General features: G+C 46.6%; 1 protein-coding gene across 1 annotated transcript in view; it reads left to right on the plus strand.

The window, feature by feature from the left end:
* The window catches only part of KIF13B (kinesin family member 13B), a 93977-nt gene extending 86295 nt beyond the window's left edge, over positions 1-7682 (plus strand). The window contains exons 38-40 of the mRNA XM_026040895.1: positions 4074-4136; positions 5211-6201; positions 7402-7682. Coding sequence (XP_025896680.1) covers positions 4074-4136; positions 5211-6201; positions 7402-7682 — 1335 coding nt within the window. The remainder of the gene's footprint in view (positions 1-4073; positions 4137-5210; positions 6202-7401) is intronic.
* The last annotated feature ends 6295 nt before the right edge of the window (positions 7683-13977 follow it).

Genomic DNA, 13977 nt, shown 5'->3' on the forward strand with positions numbered 1-13977 from the left:
AGCAGGTTATAACCTTGATTGTACTTAAATTCAAAAAAAAAAAAAAAAAAAAAAAAAAGTACTTGGATTTCAGATCTCCTCAGGAAATAAATGAGATTTTATATTTTGAAGATTGGCTTTAAAATGATTTTAAAATCAAGGACAAGAAGGAATTATTGTTGGAAGGGGAGCTTTTTGTGAAATGGATGCAACTTTCTTGGCTGTGTATTAGGGGATTCTGAAATCTCACCGCGTTGCTGCGCGTGGCTTGCAAAAGTCTTTTATCCCAAGTGCTCAAAACTGACTTAAATCCCCATTTAATGAAGCAGCCGCTATGCCCTGCTGGAGAAGTTTCCAAGAGCTGCTTTTAAGGTGGTGATCTGAGCATAATACTGCCAGAGTGACAGTCCTTGAGCTTAGTCATTCCCATCTGCAGATGGTGAAAACGTAGACAACAACAGCAGTGCAAGCTTGCTGGTGATGTCCCTTAGGATTGCATCAGCTATAACCTTCCCTGGACCATTTCTGGAGGTTGCAGGATCTGCATTTTCTGCAAGTATTAACATTTGGAGAACCTCATCGCCTGCCATCGAGTCGAAAGGCTTCGAACGTTGGTCACCGTCATCGGGGTCGGCTTCCAAAATCTTGAAGGACGTTGAGATACGATAGATTTTGGAGCCCCTGGAAGAGGCTGCCATGTCACCTCTGTARTATATGGTGTGGAGAAGGTTTATCTGGGGGTTCAGGGTGCCTCTGAATCTAGAGTGAGGTGCATGTTCTCCTTCCTCCTTCAAGCCCTCCACCAKTCCAGGTTGGTGTCCAGGTCACCCCCAAAACATGGGCAAACTGGGCACCCATCTCACCAGGKTATATGGAGCAGACAGACCTGGAATAGAAGCTCATTAAAAGAGATTTTTTCCTCTACATTTTGRTTCAAAGCTGTTTCAAACTGCATCGCTTTCATACTCGCTCATGCTCCCTATTTTGTCAGTTCTGTTGAAGGAACCGTGCCAAAAATTAACTCTGTAAAAGGGTCGTGTTTTGCTGCAGGGTAAATACATGTGTACCCCGACAGCCGCCATCTACACGCGCTCAGTGACGGAATTTGGCTGTAAATTCAGAAATATTTTTCRGCCAGCAAATGACTTCACAGAGCAAAGGTGTCAAACGCGTTGCTTTTAATACCCCCAGCAGGTAACTTGACTGCATTTCACGATGAAAGTTTGTTTTAGTACATTTTGCTCCCCCAGAGGGGGTGTTTTTTACGTATCTGTTTCTTGTCAACAGCAAAGTTGGGCAAGTGCCACTTTGGATAATTGCTTTTTTTTTTTTTTTTTTTCCCCTCCATGTTCTTCTAAACGTCGCTTGGCAAAGTTACTGTAGGAGTTTGGAGGTTTGTCAGCCTTTCAGGAGGAGCACAGCATCTTAGCCATTGATGAGGAATGATTAAAGTGGAAYGGTTTTATTTGATATCAGCTGCGGTTTTAGGTTTCAGGGATTGGCATGCTGGGAGAGGGAAGGTTTTTGAGAGATAAAAAAGGAAAAAAAAATACACTTTCCTGCGTTTCTTTTAAAGAGAGGAAAGGAAATCAAAGGAACGGAGAAGTAGCATTAAATATATTTTCTTCTTCCAACTCCAAGTGCTTGTGTCCGGGTAATAATGTTGAGCCTCGGAGCGCTTCCCAAAGATGGGGAGAAAGTGGGMCAAAAAGTACCCTAAAACCAAGGAGCAGACCTTGGTTTTAGATACCAGTTTTATTGGAATGGCCCTGCTTCTCCTYCTGGATTGATCAGAAACCAGGAGGACGATAGTTCCGCTTCATATGGCCTTTCTGAAATGCCAAAATAYGTCGTTTTTGGCGATGGGCTGAACACCAAGATGTTGAACTGGGTTGATTTGTATTAGGCAGCTGAACTGGGGTTCAGCTGCAGCTCTGTAGAAGGTTTTAGGTCCTGTGGAGGTGCCTGCCTAGGGTTAGTCCTGGAGTCTTATGACTGCAGGTTCTTTTTCTGTCAAATTTGATATTTTTATGCAGTCATGGAGAGCTTGAAATCCCACTGTTGCCTGCCCACGCTCAGGGATCCTGCAGCACAGGAAGAGTGGTCACTTGCACAGTCATTTAGCCCCATGCCTTTGCATGGCCTTTAATGACTAGCCCAGCTGCTGTGGATCAAATGGTTGAAGAGCAGAAAATTCCCATTCTGCCACATCCCCWATTCCCGGGAATGCCATGATGCTGTTGAACCCAACACTTGCAGGATCCACTCATAAGAAAGATGGTCCCTTTCCTTTCTAACCTGTGCAGAACACATGGCTGTTGAGTTATCCCTGCACATCTGAGATGTGTTGGGGCACCTCACTCTTCCAGGCAGTCTCTAAATTCACAAGCTGGTATTGTTTTATTAATTTATATAGTCGTTTTATTGGTATATACTTGCTCTTTGACGTCATTTGCTCATAGTCCACCTTAGAATGTTGCTGCTTTAGTTTATCTACACCTGAAACTCCAGGGAACAGGAATTCTGCCTCAAACCCACTGCATCGTGAACCTTACTCCAGTCCTAAGCTAGGTTTGGTTTTAGGCATCATTGGTGCGTTCTAATTCTGGTCATCCCCAGCTTCCCAGAACTAGCTCCAAGTGCCTGACCACAAAAAGCTGGTTCTTGGGCACCTTAAAGCCAAGTCAGGCTGCTCTGGAGGCCACTTCAGTGGCTGACTCTCCATCAGCAGGTTTGAAGATAAGCAAAACGTGCTGCTCTGCACTTGCTTTTATTGAGCCCACCCTCCARTCTTTGCAAAATGGTTGGGATCCACTTGTGAAGTTGTTGTTTTCTGTCTTTTGTCTCTTTATTTTTACTTTGAACAACTATGTTTTTATTTAATAACTGCCAGTCGCTGCATAAGTAATAGCTGCTCTTCTTCCCCGTGTTTATCTCTGTTTTTTTGGAAGAGGATTAGTCAGACTCCCGCTTTACTCTCCTTAGGAAGGATGCAAGAGAAGAGTACCTTACTCTTCAGCTGGAAGGTAGAGCTGCCTTGGAAACTAGCACTGCCTGCAAATCTCCTGCCAAAGGACTTTCCATTCCCTTCCAGGAAGAAAAAAGAAAAAGAAAAGGGAAAAAAAAAAAAGCAGACTGCTCCCAAATTTTATAATATATCACCTTTTAAAGAGCTCTTTGCTTGAAAGTCTGAGCCTGAACTTGCAGTGCATTATTTAACTGTGCTGAGGAGAGATGTTTCTGTGTTTTTTCTCCTTTTTCCTTTTCTTCGTGCTTTCATTCCTTGAGGTTCTGCATTAAACTGATGGTCCCTTTCCCTCTCCTGTCTGCAGTGCATGATATCSCAACCTTATCCTGAGATTTGTAGTCAAGTGTCACGATTTGCAGTTACAGCCTCATGAGACTGTTTCAAGTGATTATTTCAGATCTTTAATTTATATAAAAAAAATGGGGGGAAGGGGAGGAAGCTGCATACGGAGCAAGTGAGCAACATTCATAGTGAAACCTCCTCTGAAGGAGCAGATCCTGTCAAAAGGGAGAAGATCCTTTAGAAAATGAGAAGTTGTCTTCCTGGGACAGGAGCAATATATGGAGGTTAGCAAGGGCTGGGTATTCTTCACTCTAACCTGCRGTGGAGATGTCCTGACTTGAAAAGACAGTGCCATATTTTTGCTTCCTATTTGGTTTAAAGTAAATACTGCTAAAATCTAAAATGGCTTAAGGCAGAAGGAATGGAGAAAGAAGATTTTTGTAGCCAGACCAGCGTGACCTCAGAGCACTTTGTCATCTCGTTGCTCAGTGGTCTGCTTTTAATGACTGCACAAAAGGAAACTCGGTGCACTATGAATTTGCAGCTGCTGTATGCGTTAGCATTCAAGGATGCCCGTGTTACCTTGTTTAAGGCATTTATTTGACCCTGCAAAGCATGTCAGCAGAATGCATTAAAATAGCAACACCCTGTCCGGGTGTGACAAAGGATTGCTTGCTATTCCAGAATTGCAAATATAAATTTTAATGTTTTTCTCTACACTTATACCTGCTTGACAATATTTAATCCTTTAAGTGAGTGATGCTGTGCTTTTCAATCCCTGCAGCCYGTCCCCCGAATTATGGTTCAGTCTGCCAGTATTGATGCCAGTGCAATGAAGATAAAACAGGTGAGTTGACCCTCGGACATGATGCTGCAGTTTTCCTGTTCCCATGATTGGAAAGAAAAAGCAGCTGCTGGGAGAGTGGCTTGAAAACCTGTTGCAGTTTCGCTGGTGCTTCACTCCRGGACCATTAAGTGCAGCGTGTGTTGCTTTTGTTTTATTAGGTCCTGCAAAAGTCTGCTCCCCGTATGCTGCTCATTACACTTTTATATTTGAAAAGCCTGGCTAATCATATGATTGCATTAGCAGCTAACTAGCTGAAATTTACTGGTTTTGCTGCTTTAAAAGGCAAATTGCTAAACTCTGAAGCTTGCTATGAACAGAACGTGGCCCTTGTTTGCAGTGTTGTACTTAAATCTCAGTTTTACATTTCAGACCAATTCATGATATTGGCGTGAAAAGAAAAAAGGGCTCAAATCCCCCTCTGCTTCCCACCCTCCCCTTCGTATCAGCAGCCTCCTCCCTCCCAAAGAGATTTAGAGACATCCTAATTTTTTAGAGTACATGCGCTGGCAAAAGATATTGATCTRTCAGATTTAGTAAACTTTACAGCTGAGCAATACATCACTAAAATGGGCTGTTAATCTCGGGAGGTGCAGTTAATTTCATACTCTCAAAGTGTGCGGCGCCGGCGACATTGAGGTGGGAAATGGCATTTGGGAACAGGGACATAAGTGACAGTTTAGTGGGAAAGCCATGATTTATCCATCCTGAAAGGTAAGCCAAATAACGGAGAGAGACTTATAGATCATGGCTGTTTCCCATTTCCTATAAATCCTGCTATTCAAACAGCAAATGGCCATTCCTGTAATATAAATAATTTTTCAGTAAATATTGGGGGACGTATTTCTTTTGCTAGACACTTTTCTTATTAATGGAAGAAATGAGCTGACGATCCTACGAGGTTGGTTGAAGCTGACTGCGGATCAGCCCGCACCTTTTGGAGGTGGCAGCTACCCCGGGCTTTAGATAAGCCTRACGCTTGGAGCTTCCCAAAGGCCTTGTGTTTCATTCTCTTTCTAGCCCAGGTATTTTGGATATCAGATCTCCACAGTCACTGTCTGACCTGCTGTCTTTCAGACTAGCCAAGCGGGGAAACAGCCGTTCGAAATGGCCGTGCAGGCCTCCGAGGCGGAAAAGCCTGCGGAAAAGCCTCCCCAAGTGCCTTTGCAGCAGCGACCCAGAGACGTCCAGGCGCAGGAGTCCCAGGAGGGGCCTCCGAGCCCGCTGAGCGAAGCCTCCAGCGGCTACTTTTCCCACAGCGTTTCCACGGCCACGCTGTCGGACGCGCTCGCCGGCGGGAGCGAGGCCGCCGCGCAGGCCGGGGCGCTCGCGGGCACTGACCTGCCGGCTCCCGCCGGGCCCCACGTGCCCTGCGAGGCGCCTGCACCCTCCGATTGCTCCCCGGAGAGCCTTCCCGCCGCCAGGAGAGAGGGGCTCCCTCCCTCCAGCCTTCCAGGTGCTCACGCGAGGCGTAAAGGCAGCGCGGAGGTGAACGGGAGCGAGGCTTTGAAATCCAGGCATTTTGGTTCTCCCGTGGCTCAGAGCGAACAGGTAAACAATGCCGTTGGAGCCACTGATGGGAAACCTTTTCCTTCCACCTCCACTCCAAAGGAGGAGTTGCCACCCAAGCAGTCAGTGGAACCAGCAGGACAAGCCCCTGGGAAAACYGAAGCAGGTCCCAAACCACAACCTCATCCCGACCCGTTTTCCCAAGCCAGCATTGCAGCCTCCCCCTTCAAAATCCAGAAAGTCAAGACGTCCGAGCTCAAGTCCTTCTCCAGCATGCTGGGCACGGACACCACGTGTCCATTGAGCACCGAAGAGCTGCAGGAAGGGGAGAGAAGGAGCTCGCCCTCCGCACGAGGACTGGGCCACAACGGGGCCGAGGCGGCGGACGAAAAGCTGGAAGCGGCTTCTGACTCCGAAGATGCCAACGARATTCCCGAGTGGCTGAAAGAGGGCGAATACGTCACGGTCGGCGCAAATAAGACGGGCATCGTTAGATACGTTGGTCCCACAGACTTTCAAGAGGGAACGTGGGTTGGCGTGGAACTGGATTTACCTTCAGGTAAAATATGCTTTGGTATATAGAAGTACATATTTATTTGACAAGAAACCTTTATTCCTTTAACCTTTATTCATTTCAAACCTTTGACAGAAGGTTGGTTTAGGACCCACAAAACTCTTTTTTAATTCTTTTAACCAAGCTGGCGTTGCAGCTCTCACCAAGGTAAGTGGTGTCAAGGGTCTGGGGCTCGARCTTAAATAAGCAGGTACCTTCCTGGCACGTGGGTTGCTTGGAAAAGCTGAAGTGAATGATGTGTTTCCAGCTGAAGGAATAGAAATCTCGCTGGATTTTGTCATTCCAGCAAGCAAAGCATGCTGGAACGTGTGTGAGAGTCCTAGTCCCAATTCTCATTCCTGAATTCATGCTATATTTAATATATATATATATATATATAAATATAAATATATATATATATACACACACATATAGCTGCCCTGCCTCGGCTGCTCCACAGTGTGAGATCTGCTAAGCTCTTTGTCCTAACCTGGTGAGCACCAGCTTAGCTCTCCATGGAGGAAGCTAATGGCAAAGGGGTTTTTGATCTTCTTGAGGACTCAGCTGCTGATGTTACTGGATATTTTTTTCCTTTTTGTGTTTCCACATGGGTTAAGTCTCTGGTTTGTTGGACCATAACTGGCTTCCAAAGGCCCTGACACTTGCTTTAGGAAGTATGGCCAAAAGCCCTCTATCCTTGTCACTACAAACCAGGATTGAGGGCTGGGTTCTTGGCTGCAGGGAGATCAATCTGGTCCATCATAGGAATAGGTGTAGAGAGAAGGGAACACATAAAACCAAAGAGATGGCCACATCACCAAAAAGTTTGTTGCGTTCTGGGGCTTTTGCTTTACAAAAGGGAACTGTCACTGCCCAGGCACCCAGGTCATTGCTCCTTAGAGCTTTGAAGCTCTGAAGGGGAGAATTTGAAGCTTTGAAGGGGAGAACTGCATCAGCAGAAAGAAATTGGATATAAAACCACCTGATATTTCTTATCTTCTGTACTGCTGTTGGAAGCTACTCTCAATTCTTTACTCCTGTGGGTGTTAGAGGACTTGAGGACATTTCCCAGTGTATCGCTGCCCACTTTGCATCTCTCTGCTGCCAACTTCACCCTCTAGCTCAGGGCACCCTCTTCCCACCTCTCCTTGAAACAAAACCCACCAGATTAAGCTGACAGAATCCCTTTTCTTTCCCTTCTCGCAGGCAAGAACGATGGCTCCATCGGAGGAAAACAGTATTTCAGGTGCAACCCGGGCTACGGGCTGCTCGTGAAGCCGGGCAGGGTGAAGAAAGCGCCGGGGGCGGCGAGGCGGCGCAGCGCCGGCCTGCGGCTCCAGGGAGACTCCAGGAGGAGCAGCGGCAGCTTCTCCGCCTCGGCCTCCAACCTGGCCTCGCTCACGGCCCTGGCCAAGGCCGAGGGAGGATCCGTGCGGCCGGAGAAGGGCCAGAGAAACGCGGAGAACCGCAAATCCTGGGCGAACTGAGGCGGGCGCCGCGGGGCGACGCAACCRGGGGCACCCAGCCRCTYRTGGCAAACACTAATGAAGGGTCTTTTTTTTTTTTTWAWTTTMTTTTGTTTTTTATTGTTTTCTCCTGTGCTTTGGGTGGTGGAGATGTTCATTCCTTGCCTTGTCACAGTGCTGGAGCTACAGCGTTACTTTCCTGTTAGAAATCGGGGTGTTTCAGCACTCAAACAATGTCAAGCAAAACAGGCCCGTGGCAGAGCGTGTCTCCTGCTTTCCAGATGAGGAAGGGGACACGTGAATAGCTCAAATTCCTGCCAGAATCCTGAAAACTCCGCAGTCCTGCCCATGCCCCAACATTTTGCTTGGCACGACAGGCAGTTCTTGAGAGAAGGCCCCAAAGCAACGTTTTTCAACGTTTTTTTCCAGTTTTATAAGGGTTGCGTCCCTAGAGAGCAACACCCAGTGAGGGAGCAAGGTTGTAACGGTTCCCATTAGGTAGAGAGAGGTTCAGCAAACTTCTGTTTTCCAAAGAAAAGGAAAAATTCCCCCAAACCCTTTATTTTAGAAAGGAGCAGCCCTTGTGACCTGGGACCAGTGCCTGTTTTGACCCTTTGTTGTCCCTCTCTCCTGTAGAAACCAGCACGATCTGTCCAGCTCGCGTGTTACGGATGAGAGCAGGTCTGCGATCCAGACTTAGGAAGGAGAAGATTTGAGCAGGATTTGTCACGTGTGAGCTATGTAGTGAGCATTTTCCCCCCTTTTTCCCCCCAGGTTTTGCCCCAGAAGCACTACAGAACCCTGTGTCCTTTTGCTGTGTCCCTTGGGCCCATCGGACACGAGTGCACCCCAAACACTTGGGTTTTTACGCATTTTGGCAAAATAGACGGTCACCATTCTGCAGCAGGACACATCCATCCTATTTATTTTTATTTATTGCTCTTTAAATACGAAACGTTTGCGCTTTACAATCATCCTCCACCTGGCACTGCATGGATAAACGCTGCCGAAGGCAGCAGCCCTCCTCAAAACCCTCCCCTGGCCTGAAAATTGGCAGCTTTGGGCTGGCTTTTATAAAAACTCAGTTTTATTTTTGGTAACCCTGGCTCGTTTTTAAACTTAAAACTGTAAACTTTTYTAAACTTTAAACTTTTAAACTTAAAACTTTAAACTGTAGCACAAATTATATATAACTGTACATGTGAATATATACATGTGCACATATATATACTTATATATAAATATCACATTGTTTTTAACAAACCAAGGAAGGCCACACTTTTATATTCTAAGCTGTTCGTATCATGTTTAGTAATCACAGGGGGCTTGGACAGCTTGAGCAATGGGTATTTTATCTACCTGGGGCATATTTAGGATGCTAAATTAATGACTCAACTTTGATATGTACCTAGTCTCTGCYCGTGCTGCACATGGGTACCTAAGTGCCTTAGCCGCCTGCTTCCAAGGTCCTAGGGAAAGCAACATTGTCATCAAAGGAGGCAGGGATGCTCAGTGAAGGAGGTAATTATGCTGATTTACTGTAATTAATATCATTTATGCAGAAGGAATAAAATTAAAATAGAAACTCATCTGTAGCTGCAAGAAGGGGAACGGGTTACAACGCAGCACGCGTAGGACTGCCAGGGATTTGCGTATCCTCTAGGCCTGGTGTAGGTAGACTCAGTATTTTCTTACAATTTCTTAAATCTTAACGTGGAAATGTACAGACCGCCTTTAAATGTGTTTTTAGTGTACAGGTATTTCTCCGTTTCCTTTGCACAAAAGACCCTGTCCTTTCCAACCGGGAGTGGGAGAAATGTGGTGATGCTCAAACATCTGGAGAGGGAGGTTTCATGGCAAGAAACTCTTTTTGTAGGCACGGTTCATGCTGCAGAACAGCTCGTGTTGAGCAGCACGGTGACTCTCGCCGATGTAAGGYTGCCTGCTCGTTAATACGATGCCTCTTCTACTGCCTTGTTTTCAAAAATGATTTTTTTAACACTTTTTTTAGATGCACTTTGTTTCAACGTGCTACAAAAAAGGTTAGCTAATGTGAAGCATCCTCCCAACCTCTGTTTCTTTTTCTATTTTTAAGTCTCAGCATTTCATTTATTGGCTTTTGGGAGAGCTCTTTAAAGGCCCTCGATGTCTGCCAGGTGGTTTTGCAGGGGACAGGCTCCAAGCCCTTCCCCATCCTCTGCCCTGCACCCTGCTCCAGCATGTTAAGGTCCACGGGCCTCATTGAAAGGCCCCCAAGTCGCAGCGGGGAAAGGATTGAGCAAAAAGCCCTTGGGTTTGGAGCTCCCTTGTTACTCCCCCATCTTGGGACGTGGTTTTTTTTTATATTTTTTTTTATAATTTTGTTTTTATAAATTCCTTGGGACCTGTTCTTAGTCACTTGAGCATGGCCTAAGCTGCAGAAATGATAAATAACAGTTGAGCCTCGTGCGTGCTCCCAGCACCCTGCCTGGGCCCTTGCCACCGCGAGCACACGTCCCTTTATGTAAAGCCAATGGTGACATTAAGCAGCTGGGCAGGAAACATCCCTTTGGAACCATCATGAAGGTGATACACGCTTTTATTTTACTTTATTTGTAATTAGCATTTGCAAAATCCCGACAGCAACCTGAGGAGCAAAGGAGTAGGTAGATGCCGTTCTTAACAGGAACAGCCCGGCCCCCACGGCTGCTGTGTTAATAACTATGCATCTTTTCCAAGGTTTTTTCATGCACTTTATGCAGGGAAGGCGACTCTCTAAGGCAGGAACCGCCGTTCGTAGCAAGTGTCTCCCCCAGCCAGACAGGAGGTTCGCAGAGGAGAGGTTTTGGTGAGTGTTTAACCCCAGCCTAGAGCTCCTGCTCTTGGTGTTGGGACACGGGCAGGGCTCTCCCGGCGCTCCTGTCTTTGCACAAACAGTTGTATTCCAGCAGTGCCTTATCCCGGCGTCGGGGTGGAATTTCATCCTGGCCTCCGCTCTGTCCCGGGAGCCCTTAGCAGGGGGAGCAGCGCAGGGCGCTCRCACTGCGAGAAGCAAAACCCTCCCATCCTGGGATCCTAAATAAGTGTCTTGTTCTCCTTCTGTGCTGCATTTTTTCCTCATCTTCCCCCTCATTCCAAACCCACCATTGTATTTCCCCCCCTCCAGAAAAGCCTGGGTGCCAACACACCTTGGCACCAAAGTACCTACATATAAATATATATATATATATATGGGTTTTTTTCTGCTTTTTTTTCACCAACACTAATGTCTGCGGGGTCCCAGCAGAGCCTTTTCTCCCTCGTCTCCCCGTTGATTTCTTTTTGTAAATGTAGTGGTGTGTGTATATAACGGAGCAGCTCTTCGCGCTGTGGTGTTTCGCGGTGATCGGTGTACGTTAARTGAGCTACAATCCAAAGACACTTTGTAATGTGCTGTAAAGTTTTTAATTATTTCTGTATAATACTAAATCGCTGTAATATTGTATGATATCTGCAATGCAGCCTGCAGTACCTGAATAAACGTCGTCTTTAGAGTGGGTAAGTCCAGGCCTCATTAACACTGCAGATCTGAGCCCATCCCAAGCRCCGCTCCGGCCCCGCGTGAAGCAGGATGAGCAGCCCAGGAGGGTTATTTAGATACCAGATTATCYATTTCTCTAATGAACCTAGTGGCATATGGAAAAAAAAATATATAAGATTTTTATTTTTTAAGGAAAAACAAATCCCCCCCTTAGCCTTCTTGCAGCAGCCACAGCACCCAGCCCAGGCTCCTGGAATAGAGCAAAAGAAGACACCAAAAAGAAAAGGGATTTCAGAGCCGTGCCCCAAGATCCCATCTGGTTCTTTCACTCCCCAAGGTACAGGAAGGTTCTGGGCATAAAAATAACCAGAAAGGAGGTATTTTTGCACTTGAAGAAGCCCGGGGCTCGTGCAGGTGCATGGTGTCCTTGAATGGTGCTTCTGAAAGGTCACAGGGTTTGGTTTTGTTTTTATTCCCTGTCCCATTTGTCAACATTTTTCTCTTAAGTACTGGGAGGGAAGGGCACGAGCGGTGGTGGTGGGGGGAGGTGTCTCTCTTCCCCAATCCCTGCTGAAAATCATTTTGCAAAGGCTGTTTATTTTTTAACTAATGGCATCTTGCAATCAGTGCAGGGGGAAAAAAAAAAAAAAAAGAAAAAAGCAGCCTTTCTTGCTCTAATTTATTTGTTTTCTAGAAGCCCCTCTGCTGTTCCTGTTTTGGCTCTATCACCCAAGGCTTCTGCTCTGGCAGCCCCTGGAGCGACGTTTGGGGCTGCTCTTGATTGAACCTGGCCCATTGTCCATGGGGCTCCCCATGGGCCCTACTGCAGCCCAGGGGCCTCGCTCATCCCACCCATTTATTTCTCCATATGAAGTCTTCAAAAATCTCCAAAAAAACTTCAYTGAACATTGTAAAGCTTCAGTTTGGTTGAGGTTTGACCCAGGCTGTGCTTCCCCCCAAAGGACTCCAAGAGCGGCGTTGAGTTATACGTTTTTATTTTCTAATAGGTACAATACTAAAATAAACACAAATTAAAAAAAAGTCTTCTTAAACCAAAACTGTACAAAAAAGCCGTTATACTACATTTTTAATTACAGAACAGTCTACTGTCCAAAAGGCACTAATCCAGAATAGGAGATACAAGGATACAGGACTCATTGGGACTAGTTTAATCAATACAATAGAGCACTTGTTTCTCTGTCCAGTCACGTACAGAAACAAGGACTTTTGCTACAGTCATTACACACTGTTATAAATATGAGCCCTACGGGGGAAAGATGCAGCATCGCTCTCCCAAACCACGGTGCAAACCCAACGCTGGGGGAATTACTAAAAAACTAAAAAGGGGAAAGAAAAAAATAAAGAGGTGAGCAAAGGACACAAGGGAAATGGATGGGATATATAGGCTCACGGCAGCCGCTGCCTAAGGAAGATAGGCTTGACTTAACATGGTTGGGTTCTGGACGGGAGCCTGCGCTGCCTGGCTTGGTCGTTGCAAGGCCCAAGCAGGTGAACGGGAGTGAAASGGCTGCTTTTTGCCCTGTGTCTACTACTCAAGAATCGCTGCCTTTAGGGTAAGCATGGCCCCATGTTGGGAAGCTGTTGGCAACGCTACCTGAGATCGACTGCCCAGTGCTGCCTGGCCCAGGTATCCGGGTCACGATCCCAACACTGGGATCCTGCTGCRGTTGCCAAGTCAGTATTGCGGGCCGAGAGCACGGGGAGCGGGTGGTCCAGAGCCCACTAGGAGACCACTGATGTGAGGATCAGCCCTGTGAAAACCAGCCACATGAGGACCACCATGAAGACCATCCATGTGAGGACCACCTACACAAAGACATCTACATGAGGACCATCCACGTGAGGACCATCCACGCGAGGACCTACTGCCCAATGCCAGCAGCTCTGACATGACCATCCAGAGCATCAGCCAAACCATCCCATCACGGGCCAACACGAAGCCCAAGGGCGAGCAAGGGTCAGGGCAGGGCTCAGGCGTAGCGGCAGGAGAGGGAGGCTGCATCTTTCAAACAGTGTCATACACAGAAAAGACAAAGACAGGCATCTGGATGTTAACAAAAATAAGTAACAAAGAAATATGATTCAACCAAAAAAAAGAAAAAAAAAAAAAGAAATCTCTTCTCACATCATCCTATACTACATCCTCCTTCTGCTTAGCAGAAAATTGTACGTACACAAAAATACAAATACACAATTTTGTAGAACAGTCTGATTTTAATATATTTATATATATTTATATTTATATGAGTGGCAGGTTAGTTCATTATATAGAGCTTTTTGCACTTTTGGCTCATATGCAACAAGGCTTTATAAATTCAGCTTTAGCTTTCATTCAGGTTTTTTTTATTATTATTATTATTTCTTTTTATAGCTTCTTGAACATTTGTTTTCACATTTAAAGCAGCATCCAATTTGCAAGAGGAGTTGGTGGTGGCTACAGCAAGGACCAGGTCGAGAGGACACGGGGGAGGGACGGGGAGAATATACATTCCAGTGTGTGTATGTGTGCGCTAGTGCTAACGGCGAGGGGGACAAGGAAACGGATGGCTGTGAAGGGAAGATGGATGCCACCTCGCGAGGTAGGCAGGACACCTACATCAGGGGAGACTGGGTGCTGTGAGGCGCCAGTGGGGGAAAATGGGGCCCCGGTGGTGGCGCCGCTGTCACCGCTCCCCTCAGTGAGCGCGGCGCCGCCTCAGCCGCTGCCTCAGCAACCAACCGCCTCAGTGAGCGCCTCAGTGAGCGCCTCAATGGCCTCCTCAGCGACTGACCACCTCAGCGAGCGCCTCAACGGCC

This window comes from Nothoprocta perdicaria, unplaced genomic scaffold (genome assembly GCF_003342845.1).
Source record: "Nothoprocta perdicaria isolate Ctin4 unplaced genomic scaffold, notPer1 scaffold_101, whole genome shotgun sequence".
In the NCBI taxonomy this organism is placed as follows: Eukaryota; Metazoa; Chordata; class Aves; order Tinamiformes; family Tinamidae; genus Nothoprocta; species Nothoprocta perdicaria.